Source organism: Castanea sativa, chromosome 5 (genome assembly GCF_040712315.1).
Source record: "Castanea sativa cultivar Marrone di Chiusa Pesio chromosome 5, ASM4071231v1".
NCBI lineage: Eukaryota > Viridiplantae > Streptophyta > Magnoliopsida > Fagales > Fagaceae > Castanea > Castanea sativa.
The window spans coordinates 76,110,006-76,132,710 of record NC_134017.1 but is presented as its reverse complement, the minus strand read 5'-3'; the positions used below and the strand labels follow the sequence as shown (position 1 = coordinate 76,132,710).

Genomic DNA, 22,705 nt, shown 5'->3' with positions numbered 1-22,705 from the left:
CATCCACCCATAGATCATGAAGGGGTCTCATCGGATGTTGTCGATCATGGAGTTGTTGAGCTCCATTGTGTGGTTGTTGATCCAAATTGCCCACGACATTGTTGGGTTAAGGCGAGGTTAGGGAGAATGGAGTGTTTGTGGAGGTTGATGGGGCCTTAGCGTTAAACTGGAGGGGTGTAGAAGATTGTAGAAACGTGGTTGTATCTGAGGCTTTAAGGGAGGCAGTGGGCCTAGTGGGCTTAAAAGAAAGCCCAATTTTTAGGCTTTCTTTTTGGTTCAATTTTTTTTTTTTTTTTTTGTCAAAACAAACTAATCTTAATAATATTAGAAATATAACAAGTTGTCAAATGATTACCAAGATAATAAAAACGCGTGGAATTAAAAACCCCCGACTACTAAGGTTGTATTTGGATATCGCTTATTTGCTAAAAACTGAAACTTATTACTAAAAATACTGTTGCAAAATTATTTTTAAAAGTGCGAATAGTATTATGGGACCCAAAAATGCATTAAAATTTATGTTTTGCTGAGTTTGGTGGAAAAGTGAATAGTAACCATGAGATCCACTAAAAAACCTAAAACACATGAATTGGGCAAAACGCCCAATCCAATCGTGACATCAGCATTTCTAATTCGAAGACTTTTCGAATGCCGTTCACAAGGAACACAACTTCATACAGATCATTTGGGCATCCTTTCCTCTAGTGTGGCATATGAACACTAAAAAGAGTCTCAATTATTTCCACGCAGCAGACCATGACAGTTGACTAGCTGAGGTCAACAAGTCTCCTAAAACGTGTCTACGGTAGAGTAGACTCACCGTTACGCTAGAGGGAGGGGGCATCGCCCCGTCCGGGAAGCAATAACAGCCCCTATAAAGCTAATCCCGAAGTAAGATCAAAATACGAGACACAAAAAAGTAGTCATGGTTTCTTTAAGCGTCTCCATGGTAAATCTGGTTCTTTTTTGGCTCAGCTTCATTAGCCTTACTAGTGAAGCACTTGTCCCAAGTTACCGCTTTCATTTCTGTTCAAACGAAACCACCTTCATTCCCAACTCCACCTACCACTCTAACCTAAAAGACCTGCTCTTTTCCCTTTCCTCCAATTCCACGCGTGAAATTGGCTTCTACAACAACACCGTTGGCCAAAACCCAGAGACCTCAGTTTACGGCCTCTTCCTCTGCCGTGGAGACCTCACCCCAGATGACTGCCAAGACTGCGTGTCAACAGCTATAAACGAGATTGTTCAGCAGTACTGCCCCGTAGAGAAAGTGGCTGTGCTATGGTATGATGAATGCATGTTACGCTACTCAAATCGATCAATCTTCTCTGTCGTGGAAGAACAGCCAACAAAGTTTCTGTGGAACGTGTTGGATATTACAGAGCCAGATCGCTTCCTTAAGCTAGCGCAAACAACATTGAGTGACTTGGTGCCTCAGGCCGCAAATGCTTCCTCCGGTGCTAAAAAGTTCGCTACGAAAGAAGTCAATTTTACGGTATTGCAAACGATGTACAGCCTTGTACAGTGCACTCCTGACCTATCCAGCTTTGATTGCAATAGGTGTCTTCAGGAAGCCATATCAAACGTGTCTACGTGTTGCAGTGGAAAGCAAGGGGGTAGAGTTATGTATCCTAGTTGTACCATTAGGTATGAGGTTTCTCCGTTTTATCAGATACAAGCCGTTGCTCCACCGGTACCAGCACCCGTACCAGCACTAGGACAACCACCTATACCATTGCTTCTTCCTCCTCCACCAGGTGCAAAACCTATTTACCAACTTTTGATTTTACAGTGTCGTGCGAGTGTCGATTAAGCTCCAGAGACCATGTTTTTAAACAAAGAACCACACAACTCTCTTATTAGTATTATTATTGTTATTCAATATTTGGAAGAAGAGGGATTTAAAACATCGACAAGATCTAAAACATGGATTTAAAGAGTAGGATTATATTCTAGAATATAATCCTACTCTTTACTCTTTAGCTAATACTAAGTATTAAAACTCTTTGTGGATTACAATTAATTCAACTAATTTTGAAGCACTGATCTGTTTAGTTTGAAATAAAAATCTTTATGTTAATGCAGGGAAAAGCGGAATCTCATGGCCAATAATTCTCGCCATTGTTGCTTCAATTTCGGTCTTGGTTCTAATTGCTTTGAGCTACTACTTCCTAAGAAGGAGAACAAAAAAGAAGTACAATTCTGTACCGGATAAAAATGGTAATGAGTAATTTAATTGAATTTATAATGTTTGATTTCCAGATATCTTCTAACTGCTCTTGTATCCTAATCCCTTATGTTTGCTGGAAATAATTGTAATTACTTCCACTTGTTATTCTAGAAAGTAGAAGTGAAGATGAAAATCTATGAAATGGTGAGAGATGTGTATTCGTGTATTTCCTTATTTTTTGATAAACTGAAAACTTTTATTAGAGGAAAGAAAAAAGAAAAAGAAAAAAAGATTACAATATAAAGCACCGACAGTATACTCAAAATTATAATATATTTTCTATGCTTCCCCCATGGGCCAAAGATTTCACCAATGTTTACCCGATTTGTGTGCGTAGATGCCACTGACATTACAACTATAGAGTCTTTGCAATTTGATTTGGCTACAATCCAAGCTGCCACAAACAAGTTCTCTGAGGATAACAAGCTGGGTGGAGGTGGATTTGGTGAGGTTTACAAGGTATATTTGTTGCCTTTTTTTTAAAATTTATATATTGGACGCTGGGGGACATGCAAAAATTCAATTACTCAAAAAATTGAGTCAATTATATATATATATATATATATATATATATTTGATCAGAATTTTTTGTACCAATTTAAGTACAGCCCATATTAGTTATATCAAAATCATTAATCACATTTCAAATCCCATTTCAATATTTATCAGAATTAAATATTTAAATATCTGCATATTATGGCATATCATTTCGAAATTATCACTAATAAATAAATAAATATATATATATATATTTTTTCACTACTATAGAAAATAATAAGTTTAACATAGTTTTTTTTTAAAATCTTAAATAAAGTAGGATAATTATTATAAAACATTTATTTATGATTTTTCTTTAAAAAAAAAAATTCAAAATTTGGGTAATTGTTCAAGTAGCCTTCCTAAAAAAAGTTCCTGCTGCCTACTTTTCCCATTTACCAACCCACCCACGTGAGAGCATATTATCAAATATCAATAGCACTTGTTTTTCTTTTGTCTCTTTGCTCTCTTCTCACCGTGGGTCTCACAGCTCCTTTCTCATCTTCTTTTTCTTGCTCTTCATAATTTTCCCACTTTCTCTGTTACAACGGTGAGACTTGGGTGTCTGGGAGTGAGAGCACTAGTAGCTATATAGCTATTTTTAGCCCCACTAAATATCAAAATGTACCCTGCAATAGCGGAGCCAAAGTTATAGTTTTTGGCTATAGTGCACAGCTACTTTTGACTGTGCATTGTAGCTGAAAGGTAAATATATATATATATATATATATATATATATATATATATATATATATAGCCACAGCTACTTTTGACTGTGCATTGTAGCTGAAAGGTAAATATATAAATATATATATATATACACATATTGTGTGCACACTGCTTTTGTCTCTCTACTTACCACTTTATGTGTCTCTCTCAATGTTCACCATGTGTTCACATTATTTTTAGTTGTGGTTGTGTTTTGGTGATTGAATGAAATATTATTTTATTGTAGTGTTTATATTATTTTATTATAGTGCTTCTATTATTTTATTGTGTTAAAAGATAAAATAAAATCACTGCTATTAGATGTGAGAAACTAAAATAGATAAAGTGACTTTTTGTGGTGTTAAAAAGTAAAATATTTGGCTCCACAGTGGATGCTTAAAGAGATGAGAGAGAGAGTGTGAGACAGAGTGTCAGAGATAAGAGAATGAGGGAAAATTTTTGTATGCACCAGGCGCAGTGAGAGAGATGTCTCATGCGCCTGGCGCATGAGATACTTTCTCGAGAAAGAGAAGGGTATTTTGTGACCTAGCAAGAAACAATACTAGGAAAATGGAGTATATATCAATTAAACGTTTCTTTCTTTTGAGTTTTTTTTTGTTGTGCCTTTTTTCCAGATCTGTTTAGTTATTACTTTTTTTTTTTTTTTGGTGCAATGTGCCTAACAACCAGAGTGAACATTGGGTAATTCTTACATTGAGCAATGCTCCCTCCCCTCATGCCTCATGGTGAGACCCATGTGTAGGGCCCACCCCTTATGTGAGAGGAGGGAGCATTGCTCCCAAAGGACCTAAGTTTTTTATGTGAACATTATACAAAAGTATGCAACTTGAATTTTTTAGAGAAGGAACTTGGAAATTGGAATTAAAATAGAGTAACTATTTTTACGATATATATTATGATGTCTTTATTTATGTGTGTAGTATATTTACCAATATCTAAATATGACAAATTAACAATATCTAAAAGGATGTTAATTATTATTATTATTATTATTATTATTATTATTATTATTATTATTATAATATTAATTTTAATGAACTAACATTTTATATAAAGATTAAGATAATATATACTTTCAAGGAACAAAAAAAGATAATATATAATATATGAGATTCCTATAAAAGAACAAGAAGAGAGATTATGGCCATATATATAAACTTAGAGATAATCTCAAAACAATACACCGATATTGATTAGTATTGAAATATTTCATTTTTTTAACCAAACTAAAACATTATTCGATATAGTATTGACTCTAAAATTCAAAAGCTTTTGACCTTGAGATTTTATAAATTCCACAAAGTATACCATTCTAATAGTTATTGCAATACATTCTCAGGGTATATTACTTAATAGACAAGAAATAGCAGTGAAGAGACTCTCAAAAAGTTCTGGGCAAGGTGTAGAAGAATTTAAGAATGAGATTTTAGTAGTAGCCAAGCTTCAACACAGAAATCTAGTCAGGCTATTGGGATTTTGTTTGGAAGGAAAAGAAAAGTTGCTCGTCTACGAGTTTGTGCCCAACAAAAGCCTTGATCATTTCCTATTTGGTTTGTACATTCTATGCATATGTCTCAGCTATTTATTTGTCATATAAGATGCGTGGATTAAATTACCTAATATTTATTAGTGTTTTGGAGCCTATGAAGATGCAATAGATAAAAGACAACCCATTAAAAAAATAAAAAAAAAAGAAAGATAGGAAGAGAGAATAAATTGTCTTTCTATATTTAGTGCTTTTAAAATTAACGAATTAGTAGAATTTGCAATTCACTTGGATTCATTTAGTCTAACTTGAATATCGAATTTGGATGGGTGTGTAGAATCTGACAAGAAAAAAATATTGGATTGGTCAAGGCGTTACAAGATTATTGAAGGGATTGCTCGAGGGATCCTTTATCTTCACGAAGATTCTCAACTACGAATTATTCATCGCGACCTTAAAGCTAACAACATACTATTAGATGAGGATATGAATCCAAAAATATCAGATTTTGGCATGGCAAGGATTTTTGGGGTTGACCAAATTGAAGGAAAGACCAAGAAGATCGTTGGAACATAGTAAGTACTTGATTAGAGTCTCTCTCTCTCTCTCTCTCTCTCTCTCTCTCTCTCTCTCTCTCTCTCTCTCTCTCTCTCTCTCTCTATATATATATATATATATATATATTTTTTTTTTTTTTTAAATGTTCTTATTGGTTGATGGATATATTAATTTTTTTCATCCTAACAGATTAATCTAGAAAAAGAAAAAGATAGGTCATTCTAACCTAAAAATTTCCATATCAAGTAACCCATAGACAATTTAGAGATGCATTAAGTCCAATCTCCTCTGTAGCACAAGTTAGATATATGTAGTGCATTAACTTATTTGTTGAACCCAGTTAGCTTTGAATCTGACTAATAATAAGTTAAAGATTTTATAGTTTTATTTTTCTTTTAAAGTTTTTTATTTTTTTATTTTTTAACATTGTTGAATTGATGATATTGGTTTGCAGTGGTTATATGTCTCCAGAATATGCAATGCATGGACAATTCTCTGTAAAATCTGATGTCTATAGCTTTGGTGTCCTAGTACTAGAGGTTTTAAGTGGTAATAAGATCAGTTCTCTCTATCAATCAGAGACTACTACTAAGGACCTCTTGAGCTATGTGAGTATGCAGTACGCACTACATTTTTTTTTTTTTTTTTGTTTTGGCTCATTCTGTAATTGCCAACATCACCCCCAGTTGAAAGGGAGAGATGGAGATACTATATGAACATTGACAAATTGATGCAGGCTTGGGAACACTGGAGCAATGGAACAGCCTTGGAGTTGTTAGATCCAACTTTAAGAGATTCTTACTCAAGAAATGAAGTCAACCAATGTATCCATATTGCCTTACTTTGTGTTCAAGAAAATCCAGCCGACAGACCCACAATGGCAAATATAATTCTCATGCTTGACAGTTACTCTGTTACTCTAAAAACACCTCAACAACCGGCTGTTTTCATACTAAGTGAAACAGAGCCGACAAATCCAACGGAGTAATTGGAGTCAGATGAACCTTCAAGCAAGTCAGGGCTGTCGTCTGGTAATGAAGCATCAATTACTGAAGCATATTCTCAACTAGTCAACTGGTTTGGGTGACCAGTTAGGGCTCCTCCACAATTATCTCTTTAATTAATAAGTCATGAAATTTCAAACACTATGTTCTATGTTATTACTTAATATATGTACTGAAACTTCACGGATGATAACATGTACACGTATTATCATTCCAGCAATAAGACAAAGTAAATTGGAAACCTAGTTTTACTGTAATCAATTTTAATTGCTGTAAAATTAAAATATGCCTCTCAATACTTGTACTTTAATATATATATATATATAATAACTAATAGTCGAAACGTTTGACTTTTTGTCGAATGCGTCTCATTGCGCCAAGGAATTACATAAATTTATGCCACACATCTACATTTAAAAACCGAACAATTGTGTCTTTTTGTGTTGCAAAATAGACACTAAACAACTATCTCTTTTGGATTTTAAAAAACTAATCACAATCAAAAGAAATAAGTTGTTACACTGTATCATACAATTGTTTTCCCTCGGTACATTTAAATATAACCAGACTACAAAAAAAAACTGCAATTTGCAAGCAGTTTCTCTTTTTCAACCACACACCTGTCTTTGAAAAAAATTACTGACAATCTCAATGCCAATACAGCAGGCGATCAACATGTTCATGAAAATCACCGGCGCTTCCGAGTCATTACCACTAAGTAAACTGGAGGTGCATTTTCCTGGTCTGCTATATTCGTCCTTATATATGCCTTTGTTTTCCTACTATTTCTTTTAAAATTTGGTTACTGATTATGTTGTTTTTCAAGGGGTACTCTTGAATCATTGTTGAAGAAAAATGGAACAATTAATGCCGGTAGTGATGATGGTACACCACACTATTTATATTTATTAACCTCAAAATTGTCTAATTGTTGAAGAAAAATGGAACAATTACTGCAAGTAGTGATGATGGTACACCACACTATTTATATTTATTAACCTCAAAATTGTCTAATTCTAACAAAAGTTGACTTCACTTTAAAAAACCATATTGTTTCACTAGGTACAAGTACCATACAATTGTAAAACAAAGACACAGAAAACACAGAAGAAAAAAAAATAGAGAGGCCAAAATAATAAAATCTTAATTTCATGATCTGATGCATCTCTCTACTTTTCAACTTTACAAGTCCAAACTCCACCAAACCCAACAGTTTCCCATTTTTCAACTATTACAGCATTTGACAGAAGAAGAGGAAGAAGAAGATGAGAATGAAAGCAGTGGATGATCTTATTGTGGGGAAAAGAAACTTAAATAAAATAAAAAATTGAAAACATAGGAGAGAGTTACAGTGGCACTATAAGAGAAAACAAGATTAAAAAAAAGAAGGAGACGAAAGAATGTCATAGAAAAGATAAGAATGAAGAGAATTAAGAAAGGGAAAGAATTAAAAAGGAAAAGAAAAAGTGGCATTGTAGAAAAGGTGATGATAGTCACGTGGGGGAGTTGAGTTTTGCTACTTTAGCAACTTTTAAGCAGAAAGGCAACTTCGTGGAAGGTAAACGTAAAATACCATTCCATCCTTACTTTTATTATTTTATACCCAAAAAAAAAATACTAAATTTGTTTCATTTATTTATTTCATCTTTCACTTGGGCTTTGTTTCCAACTATCTCTCAATAGTGTTATTAGAATATTTGCGTTTAGTTAGATCTACACAGTTTCCTTTTAAATTGGTATGGGCATATAATATACTACAAAGACTAGAGTAATGCTTAGACATGTATTCTGTATAGATTTTTGTACTTTGCTGATTCAGTATTAATCACAATTTTTTTATAAAAAAAAATGATAATTTAAAGATTTATTTATTCAGTTAGTTTTTTAGGCCGAAATTTATTATGTTCTTGATATCAATTAATTACTTTCTATAAAATTTTCCAATTAACTATGAATATATATTTAAAATATTAAGTCATTTTCTTATGTCCTTTTATTTTCTTTTAGTTATACAGTGTTATTTATTACCTATTTATGATTACATCTTTTAAAAAATGATTCCAATGACTGTTGTGGATAGATATAGCCATCTAACCATCTCCTCAGAAGCATTTTATGCATCTATGCTACGTTTCTAACTATTTTTCTTTTTAAAGTCTTAATAGTAACCATTAAACTCAAATATAATGTTTTTTCTTTTTCCTTCCAAACTCATTAATTAAATTAACCCCGTGCATTACACGGGTTAAATGACTAGTGTGTGTGTGCGTGTGTGCGTGTATATATATATATTAGACTCATAATACACACGCTTTGCATGTACAATAATACTTTTTTTCATTTATTTGTATTTTTGGTTTAGTGTTATAACGTTTAAAAGTGATGTATGAATAACTGTCTAATTTAAAAAAAAGAAAAAAAAAAAAAGAGGTAAAGTAACATGAAATAATGTTTAAAAATGAGATAGAGATAGTGTCCCTCCTAAGTTTTAGGCCGAATGGAGAAGATACAAAAAAAAAACCTAAAACTTAGAAATATATGGTAAATTACTCTTTTAATTAGTTTGTGTATTTAATTTAAAATTATTTAACTAAAAGATATGGATGTTTTAGAGAGTTTAAGAATTTGTGTGAATAGTGGCGGCGCCACGTTCAATCCAGGGTGTTCCCAGGGACACCCTGACCTGAAAAAAAAATTTATATATAATAATTTAATTTTTTTTATTTGTTTACTCTTAAAAAAAAATTAGGAACACCCTCAAGAAAAATTAGGAATACCCTCAAATAATTTTTTTTTTTATTTGTTATACTTTCAAGCCAAAAAAAAAAAACCCCCCAAAAACATTTTTGAACTAAAATCTGAAGAAGAAAAAATTGTAACAGAGCAAGTCCACTAGAGGAAAAAAGCCCAACATCAAAATGAACAGATTAGAGATGGTAGCAAACCCAATAGATTACAAATGGTAGCAAACCCAAACAAACAAACCAAAACCTAATATACGTGTCTGATTCATCAAGTAAAGCAAAAATTGAAATCAGAAACCTAACCTAAAGAAAAAAAAAAACCCTCATCAGCGACAACAACCAACAAACGGCGCGAGCTCCAGAGCACATCGGTCATCAATGATCGGGCCTCAAACTGGAGCTCTAGAGCACATCGGGCATTGGAGATCGAAGATCGGTCCGATCGGATTGGAGATCAGTCACGCCTTTACGTGCTGCTCGACGGCGCCATCCCTCAGCTTAGCCTCAGGCCTTCGTACTCCCTCAACCTCAAGGTATTTCATCTTTTTCTCTCTTTAGTCTCTTACATATACGGGTTAATGGGTATGAGTTTCTCTCTTAGACTTTATTTTTGGCTTTATTCGTTGGTGTTGGTGACTGTTGGTGTTGGTGAGATACAATTAATTGTCTTTTAGTATATTGTGATTGTGAATTTATCTAATTGGTTCTTGTGATTGGGGGCCATGGGGCTTGTGTGTTGAGTGGGGGGTAGATGGGGGCATGGGGCCGGGGTGGGATATTTGAATTGGGGGAAGTAAATGCACATGAGGTGTGTGCTAGTGCAACTAATAACCAATAATTTAATTAACCAATAATTAATTGGGAGATGCAACTAATAAATAATAATTAATAATTTAATTAACCAATACATTATAAAAGACAAACAAATTAAATTATATTTGGCTAAACAAAAATTAATAATTTTATAATTAATGAAATAACAATATAACAAATTATAGTTTATAAAAGACAAAACAAATTAATGAAACAGCTAAACAACAATAATTAATAGCTTTATTAATATTTCAAATGAATTTATAGTTTATTATTTATTCTTTTGCTAGAATTATGGACAAATATTTGATAAAAAAAACCACATACTCAAGATTCATTTCTTGTGCAAGATTCATCTTCATTTTCTAAGCGAATTCGTGTTGACTTTAACTTAGAAACTCTTCTTTCAAATCCTGGGCTACGAGAAAAGATATCATCTTATCATTCTAATAGTCATGATGAAATAAGAAAACATTATTTACAAAAAGGCCCTTGTCAACCTGTTTTCCAAGACCATGATTACCCTCTAACAGATTTTTCTGGAAAGTTTCGTTGATTTAAATTCGAATGGTATGTAAATAGAAAGTAGTTGGAATATAGTATAAACAAGGATGCAGTATATTGTTTATATTGCTACCTATTTGGGCAAGATGTTGGTAAGCAAGGAGGATGTGAGACTTAAGGAACACCCTGAGAAAAATTCTTGAAGCCACTACTGTGTGTGAAGGTATTTTAGTATGCAAAATGTTGAAACCCAAATATAGAATCCTATTATTAATTGTGTATACATATGTAGACAAAATTTTGAATTAGAAACTTGGTTGTAGTTTTTTTTTTTTTTTTCTTTTTTTTTTTTTTTTAGTATCTTTGTGTTAGAACTCTTTTCCATCTCTTTTACGTGTGTGTTTGTTTCTCAACTTGATTGTAGTTAATATCTTCTACTTCCACTAAAAAAATTTACTTAGTTACATATTTTTTAAAATAATTACATGCAAAACTTTTTTATAAAAAAAAAATCAAGGTATGTCGGCCATGAGTAGGGTCTAGAGCTCCATAAATGGGTCGCAGCAGAGCATGTGCAACGACAAAGCTCCGTTGATAGTTCGTGACAAAGCTCCACTAATGGGTGATGATTATGCATTTATGCTCACCATCACATCAATTCGCACACCAAAACATCGATCTCCACTGATCTACTTGACATTGTGCCAAATAAGAGAGGAGTAGGGATTTGTTAGACAAATGGAGAAGGGAAAGGAGGTGAACAAAAAAGATAGAAGTTGGGGCTTTATGCATTTACATTAGTTGAGCTAAATTTTTTTGCATTTAACACTTCAAAATTCTACTTTATTTATTTTAATACATAATTTCACAACACACTTTGTATTAATATTCTTATTTTTACCATTAACCAAATACTATTTATTTTTTTATTAATTTATTTCTCACTTCTTTTCTGTCACCAATCCCAACTAAAGTGATAAAGTAATAATTTTTTAAATACTTTTTTGCTAGTGAACTGCTAGTCTCTGACAATTCATTGCAGCAAGAAAGCAAAAAATTTTACCTTTGACTCTACCAATGTTAAGCTAAATTAGAGTTTGAGGTGGTAAGAGCATTCTTATCCAAACTTTCAAAAATTTTAGTATTTAACATCTCAATAAATTATTTTATCAATTTTAACATCTCATTTTACAATACATCTAATAATATAAACAGCTTATTAAAATAAAACAAAACTTCCAAAAAAAATATTTTTTTAAAGGGAAGAAGAAAGAGAAAGCATTAAAATAATATTACTTTTTTTAAGATAAGCTCACTGTAGCTAAGTTGCTATTTTTTTTAAGAATGCAACATTTGTTGTAGCTTGCTTTTTAGTGTTTTAGATGCTAAAATAACATTATAGTATTTATACAAATACAAATGCTCTAATTCTTGTATGTTTTGGAGAATATTTTATTGTAATTTTTTGAAAAAGTTATCAACTTTTTTATAAATAAAAATTTTTTAAAATAATTTACTAAACATTATATGTTAAATAAATGCATATAATATAAATGGGAAATGTTAACAAGCACGGTACTTGTTAACATTTCCTTTTTTGTGTTTCATTTAAAAAGAGGAAAAAAAGTTGTAAAAAAAATTGCAAATATAAAAAAATTGCCAAAAACTGAAAAAGTGTCAAAAATTTAAAAAATTACACAAAAAATTACTTAAAATGTGTTGTTAATGAACACCTTATTACAGTGCCGTTAATACAACCCAATATAAATTTAGAAAAATATATTTGTAGTAAACATTACGTCACTTCTTTGAGTTTTGAGACGTCAACTGGTGAGGGAAAATTTGATTTTAATTAATTTTTTTTAATAATTTAACAAAAGTAAGTCAAACCCTTCTTTTCACCCGAAAATATCTCATTTGTAGAATTGTCTTTCTACCGTGAATCGCCGAACTCTTGCTAACATTTCCATTAGAAAACATCACATCACATTGGCCCATTTAACTGGCATTCCACGTTGGCTTCAAAAAAAAAAAATACTGGCACTCCACGTTCACTTTTCTTTTGGCAATTTTTTTTTTGACAAAATTAGTACCGGTTTGGATAATGATTATTCAGCATCAGCGTCTGTATTTTTTTTTTTTTTTTGGGGAGAAGTGCATTTCAGCACTGTTGAAGCTTTTTTAGTTGGTCCTTTGTACTATTTTTTTTAGTAAAATTTTTATTAAAAATAAGTTTTATAGCACTATTTATATATTTAAAAATTATTTTACTACAGTATTTTCAGTTTTTAATTTTTAACAAAATAAGTGGTATCTAAACATACCCTAGTTGTAACTTTATACTACAACTTTATTCAATATTTTTTTTATCAAAGATAAATTTTTAACAAATGAACTATTGAATTATATTTTCTTATATTTTTCATACTTGCAAAATTTTTAGAAAATTAAAGATCAATAGTTATGTCATCTATAAATTGTTTAAATTGCAAGTTTTTGTATTTTAAAATTATGCGTAAAATATAATTTTATAGAATATAGTAAATAATATCCAATTGGCACTGAATTTGACATATGTATTAAAAAAGTAAAGAACATATAATCCAACGATTAGATTTTTGAAATATATAATAATATTAATGATATTGAGTAAGGTTGTAACCTTATACTACAACCAATTTTGTAGTTATACTTTATCATTTTTTTATTCAACTCCATTTATATACTTATTTCAAGGTGAAAAAGACAAATAGTTATATAATTAATTAATTATTTATGCAACTCGATTTATATACTTATTTGTTAGCATCCTCATCTGGAGAGGATACTAACAAATTATATTTACTTTTTAATAGTCCTTTCTTCTTTTTTATTTGGTTTTGTTGTGTATATTGCAAACAGTTACGAGTTCAACTATTTACTACTCTATGTTCCTTAGTCACAACAATTAGTGCAACAGACACAATCAATTGTAAGAAAATGCCAAATCATGCTTTCAGGCACTCAATGGAGCTTTAGATAAAATGTTATGGTCCATCTCAGCTCCATGTAATAATACAAGAGTTATCCGTAGAAGTTTTGGTCCTTTAAAATTGGGTCAATAAGGATGTTGTAGCGGATGCTTTAGCAAAATTTGCAAACACTTACATTGTAATAATTTCTCTCTCTCTCTCTCTCTCTCTCTCTCTCTCTCTCTCTCTCTCTCTCTCTCTATTTGGGATGTTTGATTCAGAAATGTATAAATCAAACTAATTCCAAGTCCATTGTAATAATTCCTCTCTTTCTCCTTCATCTGTAAGGTTTGACTCTGTTGAATTGTTTGGAAGTTATTATATAAATATTTTTTGTAAAATTTTTTCGTGCATTATACGGGTCAAAAACTAGTAAACAATAAAAGAATATTTTTGGGAAAAAACTTGATGCTCACAGGCCCTAACTAAAAAATAAAATAAAAAATTTAGAGAAAATTACACTTTATCTATTTGTGGTTTGCCCAAAAAATACTTTGTTTACCTGTGGTTTGAAAATTGGTACTTTACCAACTTGAGGTTAGCTCTGTTTATCTTCCGTTATCCACTTCTGTTAAAAACAAGGGTAAATTTGTATTTTTATTACCTTTTTATGTCTCTCTCATCTTTAAACATAAAAAACTAAAAAATCAAGGGAAACAAAGATCAAAAAGCTAGATTTTGTAAAAATTAAAACCTAACTTTTACATCTTTTTCCATGCATCAACTTTTAGACCTTATATTGATTTTCTAAACGTGAAACCAAGACAATGCTTTAGTTATACTTCAAAAATCCCTGATGTTGAATGCTCATGTGTCCCAAAAGCATACTCAATATTATGAACTACAACAGATTAAAATAGCACCAGAAAAACAAAAAAGTTTTAGTGATCAAACCTCAAAACTATTAAATATGTAAAAAATATGAAAAATGTAATGTAATTTAAGCGAGTTCACCGGTATGCATATCCATTACAGAATCATATTTCCTCATGGCATTTATTACCATCCCTTTGGTTGTCGAGGACATTGAGGAACATGAAACAAATTTCTCCTTCCTAGAATATTGAGAAACTCAACCTGAACTAAAAAGCCACACAATTAAATTGATCTCAGTGTAGTAAATTTTTCCTTTTTCTTATTACCCAAACAAGGATTAATTTTGCTTCAACAGTAAACAACTCCTTTCCAATATCCATCAATTCTTTTTTCATCTTTTTTCATTGTTATGTCTTTCTAGACTCATGGTTAATGTTGCCTCTATGTTTAGTTCACCTGATCTTTACTCATTCTAGGATTAAGACAAAGTTGTTGACAGCTTTGTTGATGTGTGTTCTGTAGAAAGAGGGGAAGGTTTTAAAATAGAAGATTTAAAAGTTGATTTGAAAAATATGTAAAAGTTAGATTTTAATTTTTACAAAACCTAGCTTTTGATTTTTAAAATTTTTTTTTTTTTTAGTTTTTTATGTTTTGAAAGAAGAGAGACATAAAAAGGTAATAAAAATATAAATTTATCTCTATTTTTAATAGAAGTGGGTAACAAAAAACAAACAAAGCTAACTTCAAGCGAGTAAAGTGTCAATTTTTAAACCACATCGTGTTTTTTAAACAAATCACAATTGAGCAAAGGGTAATTTTCCCAAAAATTTATAAAACAACTATTCTAGCTTACCGTTCTTTCCCCGTCAGCAATTATTCTATGCCATATTTTCCGCAGCTCTGAAAGGGGTATTACTTCAGCAGTTTCCTTTCTTCTTCTATAACAAAAACTCGGAAGAGTAGAGTAGTGCCTTCTGAAAGGAATATTACAGCTAACATCTACCTTGTCAATGTTCAAAATTTTACCAGTCAGGTCTACGTGACCTTTTCTTTCTTTTTTTAAATTTTTTTTTTTTAAATCTTAAGATTGATTAGTATTTCTTTAAGAAAACATAAAACGAAAAGAATAACACTACAAAACGATTTATGTTGTAAAACTTTTCCCCCCACCATACCAAAATGAGAACAAGACGGAATAGATGATATCAAAAATATTATATTTTAAAATTTTTAAAATAAAAAAGGAGTGGAAATATAAATAATTTAATGATATATATGGGGGATGTGGCTGAATTTAAATGTTAAACAAAATGATATGAGAGAAAAAAAAAACATGACAATAAACACTAACTTATCCAAATAATTCTATGTAATGTAATAATAGTACATTCTTATAGTGACCCTCAAAAAAAAAAAGTACATTCTTATATATATACTATTTTTATTTATTTATAATGCAATATGATAATACAAAACTTAAAATAGAGATGCAAAACTGAGGGAGAAAGAGTTCTAAAGAATTAAATCCCATCAACCAAAATAGAGTTCTAAAGAATACAAAACTTTATCAAGCTAAAATAGAGATGCAAGAAAAATAAAAATAAAAATCCACCAAAAAATTGAGGAAGAAAGAGTGGGAAATAACCACTTTTTTGTGAGAGAAAATTATGTAAAAAATGGAAGAGTGAATGACAAATTTATACTAAGAGGATGATAATAAAAAGAAACAAAATAAAGGAAGATAAAAGGAAAGAGGAAGAGTGATATCAAAGTAGAATGTTTGGGGAGATGAAAAGATATAGAGAAGGAAAAAGGTTGGAGAAAGTGTAAATGTTAAAAAAAATGAGTACAATTTGATAAGAAAAATTTTCTTTTATTTGAATTTAAGTATAATATTACATTTTTTATTTTTATTTTTAAAAAAGAGGGAGAAAATATAAATAATTTAATGATAAGGAGGATATGGTTGAATTTCAATATTGAGTAAAATAGAAGAGAAGAAAAAAATAAGAAAAATTAAAATACATAACAATAAACACTAAATTATCCAAATTATGCTATGTAATGGAATACTATTTTATTTTTATTTACTATCTTTAATTTTTTATAATGTAATCGGATAAAATTTAACAATCAAAGAGCAAAATAATAATAATAATAATAATAATAATAATAACTTAAAACACAAAATTAAATCATATCAACCTAAATTAGAGTTCTTAAAAACACAAAAATTTATCAACCTAAAGCGAAGATGCAATAAAAAAATAAAAATCCACCAAAACATTGAGAGAGAGAGAGAGAGAGAGAGAGAGAGAGAGAAAAACCTTTTTGTGAGAAAAAACTATGCAAAGAATGGAAAAGCGTGACAAATTTATAATAAGAGGGAAGAGATAAGAAGAGATAAATAAAAGAAGATGAAGGGAAAGATGAAGCAATATTAAAGTAAAGGGTAGTGGGGAGATGAAAACGTAAGGTAATAAGAAATGTTGAAGAAAGTGTAAATATTTAAAAAATAAGTGAATGTAAAAAAAACTATAGGAAAATAGGAAATAAAAAAGAAATATATATATATATATATGTTAAAACCGACAAAGACGAATATGCAAAGTCAATAATCTATTTATATATATTTTTTGTAAAAAAAATGAATAAATAATAAATAATAATTATGTGGCGAATTACATGGTAATGAGGTAGCGCAACAAGAGTTCATCAGCAATAAATGTCATGCTTCAGCTTTTAGTAATATATAGATTACAAAGTTAGTCATTATCATTTATATCATATTTCAATTTGATCCCTAACTTTTTTTCTTTTTTTTTCAATTGGATCAAGTTGGTCCTTTATCTTTCACTGCCGTGTTAATTTAGTCTTTGTCATAATATCTTGGATAAAAAAAGTTGATATGTTAAACGGAATAATAAAAAATTACTTTCTATGCCACATTAGTTAGATGACGATTTAGTCCCTACCAAATTTGTCCTACTTAATGCTCTTGTAAGACATTGAAACCATCACTATTTTTTATTTCTCTTTAATCTCTTGGCTTTTTAATGGCTCCAAATTTTGGATTTTTGTTATTAACTCAAATTTTAAATACTTAAAAGAGTAGAAAAATATGTTCAAATTTATAAAGGAAAGTGGACTTATATACTATTTTGTACTCTAAACACTTTTAGATTGACAATATTACAATTTTACATTTATATTAGCTTTTGTTTGAGAGTTACATTAGTTTACTGTTTTTATTTATTTTCTTATTACTATTGACTAATATTTTTCAAATTAACTTATTTTTAATCATGCTCTCCTATACTGAAATCTGGGCTCTTCCACTTGCTAGAAAGCATTGATTCCACTCAGAAGTCGTTCAAACCTTCAAACACGACTTAGAATAATTTGAGTTGCTTGACTTGCTTTATTGACGAGAGTAAATGAACTTCGTAAATATCTGACTATTTTCCAATGTTAACTTGCTCTATATCCAAGCAATTCTTGCTGGATCCAAAAAGCTTAGGTTGGTTTGATCATGATAATGGGCGGGCCTTCCATCAACTTCTGGATAACCCTTTTGGTCCTCTCCTTGCTGATCGTCAGCTTCCATAGCCAATCAAGAATCCAAGCTGTTCCAACTTACAGCGACCATTCTTGCCCGAACACATCCACTTTCACCATCAACACCCCCTACCAATCCAACCTGAATCACCTCTTAGCTTACCTCTCCTCCAACGCCACTCGCAACATTGAATTCTACAACGCTACTGCCTCCGCCTCCACCACGGGCCCTGTTGATGATACCGTCTACGGCCTCTACCTATGCCGCGGCGACATTTCACCTGATGTCTGCCGAGCCTGTGTCGCCGGCGCAACCAAAGACTTAATAGTTCGCTGTCCAGTGGAGAAGGTTGCGGTGGGTTGGTACGAGGAGTGCATGTTGAGATACTCAAACCGCTATATCTTTTCCAGCATGGCTTCTGACCCAGCTGATTACAATTGGGACCTATTGAATGTGTCGGAGCCAGACCGGTTTGACCAGCTAGTGCAGGCAACAATGAATGACTTGGCAACCAAGCTTTCAAACGTTAACACTGGAGCCAAGAAATTCGGGACAAGAGAAGCGACTTTCTCAGCGTTTGAAACGTTGTACACACTTGCCCAGTGCACGCCGGACCTGTCCGGTGCCGATTGCTATAGATGTCTTAAAATAGCCATTGCTAGTTTGCCGAGCTGTTGTAGTGGAAAGAAATTGGGCTTAGTTCAAACTCCTAGTTGTAATGTTAAGTATGCACTGTCCCCGTTTTACCAGATCCCAAGTGAACAGCTTGATCCTGAATCACCAATAACACCTAAAGGTAATTTCTAAATGATATTATTAGATACTACAAATTTAAATGAACAATCATGGACTTTTTAATAGTCGATCGGTATCACTCCTTTACGGCACTATTCAACCAAACATTATTGTCATCATTGTCCACAAAGGACCTCTAATTATTAATCATTTTATCATTTAGCTTAGCAATGATACATAATATTGTTTATGCAGGAAAAGGTCAAATCTCATTGCAGACAATTGTCGTTATTGTTGCTTCGATTTCTGTTTCTGCGATGCTATTTGTTACGGGCTACTGCTACCTTAGAGGGAAGCAGAAAAGAAAATACAATGTTAATCAGGAAGAAAATGGTAAACAGGGAATGATTTGATTGCATTGATTTTCATATTTTCTAATTTTTACATTTGTGGTTACGTAATTAACTGTTGTCTTGCTAATGATATTACTACAGTAGAGTCCTTGCAATTTGATTTTGCTACAATTGAAGCAGCCACCGACAAATTCTCTGATGATAACAAGCTAGGTCAAGGCGGATTTGGTGTGGTTTACAAGGTATTGGATTAGTTTACCATTTTTTTTGTTTGAGGATTAATTCTACTCATCAACTATAGATAATCTAATGCTTGCAATTCCAACAATGCTGAAGCAATTTGATGTTGAGATTACGTAAATTGTTAGGGGTAAATTGTTCTAAGATTGGTTGAATTATATTCTCAGGGCATACTTTCTAATGGACAAGAAATAGCTGTGAAGAGGCTATCACAAAACTCTAGACAAGGATCAAAGGAATTTAAAAACGAAGTTGTAATGGTAGCTAAGCTTCAACACAGAAATCTTGTAAGGTTATTGGGATTTTGCTTGGAAAAAGAAGAAAAAATACTTGTTTACGAATTTGTGCCCAACAAAAGCCTTGACTACTTTCTATGTGGTATGTCACTTATAAACTTATGCCTTGTTTTCTAGTCTGCCATAGAATATGAGAGGATTAAGGTTTTTCTTCAAGGAGGATAAAATCCATTTAAGAAGGATTGAGTTTGCAGACTTCTTAACTACTAATAAATTCATTATTGTTGTGGAACTTACCAGAGATGAATAGATCAAATTGTCTCTGTTTAAGTCTAGCATTTTGTTTTTGTCTCTGCGTAAGTCTATAGCATTTTTTTTCTTCTGTGTAAGCCATGACTACTTTCTAACTTGAAGTTCTCTCTCTCTCTCTCTCTCTCTCTCTCTATATATATATATATATATATATATATATATATATATTTGATGAATGTGTAGATCCTAAAAGACGAGAACAATTGGATTGGTCAACACGTTACAAAATTATTAAAGGCATTGCTCGAGGAATCCTTTATCTTCATGAAGATTCTCGACTTAGAGTTATACATCGTGACCTTAAGGCTAGCAACATTTTGTTAGATCAAGACATGAATCCAAAAATTTCAGATTTTAGCATGGCAAAGATTTTTGGAGTTGATCAAACTCAAGGAAACACCAACAGGATTGTCGGCACATTGTAAGTTGTAAATGTCTACAAAAAATCTGAACCACTTTAATATTCTACAAATTCTACTTTCTACGATTTACAGATGTGTTGCACTCTAACCTTAACAGTAGCATCAATCTATGCATGAGTAATGTTGTCAGTTATACCGAGTATTTCATTGTTTAGTTAAATCCGTTAGCATATCTTGTTACTAACATTTGCCATATCTTGGGTGCTGGTTTTTATAGTGGCTACATGTCTCCAGAATATGCTATGTTTGGGCAATTTTCTCTGAAATCCGATGTGTATAGTTTAGGGGTCCTAATTCTAGAGATTATAAGCGGCCAGAAGAACAGTTCTTCTTGTCAAGAAAATAGTGCTGAAGACCTTTTAAGCTATGTGAGTATAAACCAAATATTCAGATTTTGTCTTCCTATATGAATGCCAACATCATCACAACCGTGTGGTGGCAAAAAGAGTGACATTACAAAATTACATGACCAATTGATGCAGGCTTGGAAACATTGGAGGGACGAAACACCCTTGGAATTGTTGGATCCAACTTTGGGAGACTCTTACGCGAGAAATGAAGTCATCAGAAGTCTCCATATTGGATTACATTGTGTACAAGACAATCCAGCTGACAGGCCTACTGTGGCTACAGTAGTTCTTACGCTAAACAGTGACTTTGTTACTCTGCCGTTACCTCAACGACCAGCATTTTTTTTTCGTAGCCGAACAGAGGACAACAAGCGTTCAAACGAGCAGGAGTCAAATCAATCTACAAGCAAATCGATCTCATGTTCTGTCAATGAAGCATCAAATACTGAATTATACCCTCGCTAGCGTGAGTATAGTAAGGGTCTCTCTAAAATTAGTATTTGTTTGGAAGTCATTGATTTGAACAGTGAGTTGCATATGACCATTGCTTAAAGATTTGAGACTTCATGAACCATAGAAAGCTTGCAAACCAATAAGTATAATTAACCAAGACCCAAGACAAAATGGTTAGAAGACCAAGAAGACCAAGAAGACGAAGCTGTACTTCAATTTCTAATTGCTATATACATGCCTCAAGGCATTACCATTATGACTTTGGTAATTTGATATAGAATCACACTTCTAAGGGCTTGCCATGTTTATTGGTTCATTTGGCAACAACAAAATTGGATTTTGTTTTGGTTGCTGCTGTTGCTAAAAGTTAGAATTTTTATTGTACCTAGAAAAATAAGGTTCAAAAAGTTGTACATTAGCAAATAAGCTCCACCTTTTTTTTCCTTGATACATAGATGTTTGTAGTGGGTAAAAATCAACTCAAAAAAATAAATTTGTAAGTCCTGATGATAGAAACGACACCTCATATGCTAGTTCTTATTATGACATGTTTGGCTGGTTAATTATGTATGAACGTTTGCATGACATGATTTTTATGGCCGTTATTTCCTAGAAGAATGATTTTGATTAGGCCAAATGGGTGACCAACCTTTTCTCATTTTGTAACGCATTATTTGAATTGCTATTTGATAAACAATAATTCACAATCTGCTTGTTCGCCTGGGTCTCTTCTTCCGCAAGAGCTAACTTATCTAATGCTTGTTCGCCTGTGTCCAAGTGAATACTTAGGTTTATTATTCAAATCCAGATTAAAACAAAATAAGCATATCATGCAAAGCAGCGGAAAAGTAAATAACACAACGATATGATGATTCAAAAAAACCAAATCGATAAAAAACTTGGGGAGGATTTAACTTAGTTATCCTCAAGGTAAAAAGCAAATCCACTAGAAAGAAATGAAGTTTACAATAAGACTTAGACTACTAATATCCTATTGCTATTACATGTAGAATTTATTGACACGACCATGTGACAGCTTTGAATCCATGGACTTCTTCTCTCTTTGGACTTTGCACCAACACAAGCTCACCTGCTTGTGACTTTAAGACTCCACTCAAAGGTTTTGGATCTCTTTAGACGTTGATTTTGTATGCAATAACTTCTATAATACCGGATCTTGAGATTCTTCAAGGAATAACACCGGTAGAAGACTTTAAAGAGCCTTTGGGTACAAAACCCTAGATCCACAAAAGAGGTACAAGATACACTCTAATATCTCTAAAAAACTCTGAAACCCTCTCTAGGGTTAGCTTATAATGTCCTTTAAATACTGGAAAAAACGGCTTGCGATTTGGGTTTCAAACGGTCAAGTTATGGGCTTTTTATGTTTGCTGATTTTTTGCTGATATGCGATTTTCGATCGATCGAGTACTAATCGAATGAAACAGATTGTAACTCATTTTTTCCATCCCAAACTTGAGTTTTTTGTCTTGGACTTGAATGTAAACTATTCTAAACCAAATGAGACTTACTTTTTGTTATGGTTTGCCAACATTATAAACTCAAAACCTAACAAAACTTACCTCATCCACTAAGGAAATAAAATAGCC

At 31.9% G+C, this 22,705-nt stretch overlaps 2 protein-coding genes across 2 annotated transcripts; both read left to right on the top strand.

The window, feature by feature from the left end:
* Positions 1-814: 814 nt before the first annotated feature.
* On the top strand, positions 815-6,839 carry LOC142633548 (cysteine-rich receptor-like protein kinase 10). The gene is made up of 7 exons (XM_075807789.1): positions 815-1,760; positions 2,089-2,223; positions 2,571-2,692; positions 4,839-5,049; positions 5,323-5,560; positions 5,998-6,151; positions 6,280-6,839. The coding sequence occupies exons 1-7, from the start codon at positions 926-928 to the stop codon at positions 6,529-6,531; spliced, it is 1,947 nt and encodes a 648-aa protein (XP_075663904.1). The 5' UTR covers positions 815-925; the 3' UTR covers positions 6,532-6,839.
* Positions 6,840-17,819: 10,980 nt separating this feature from the next.
* LOC142636711 (cysteine-rich receptor-like protein kinase 10) lies at positions 17,820-21,700 on the top strand. Its single transcript, XM_075810998.1, has 7 exons — positions 17,820-18,790; positions 18,985-19,122; positions 19,224-19,324; positions 19,490-19,700; positions 20,054-20,291; positions 20,510-20,660; positions 20,775-21,700. The coding sequence occupies exons 1-7, from the start codon at positions 17,968-17,970 to the stop codon at positions 21,105-21,107; spliced, it is 1,995 nt and encodes a 664-aa protein (XP_075667113.1). The 5' UTR covers positions 17,820-17,967; the 3' UTR covers positions 21,108-21,700.
* Positions 21,701-22,705: the final 1,005 nt, after the last annotated feature.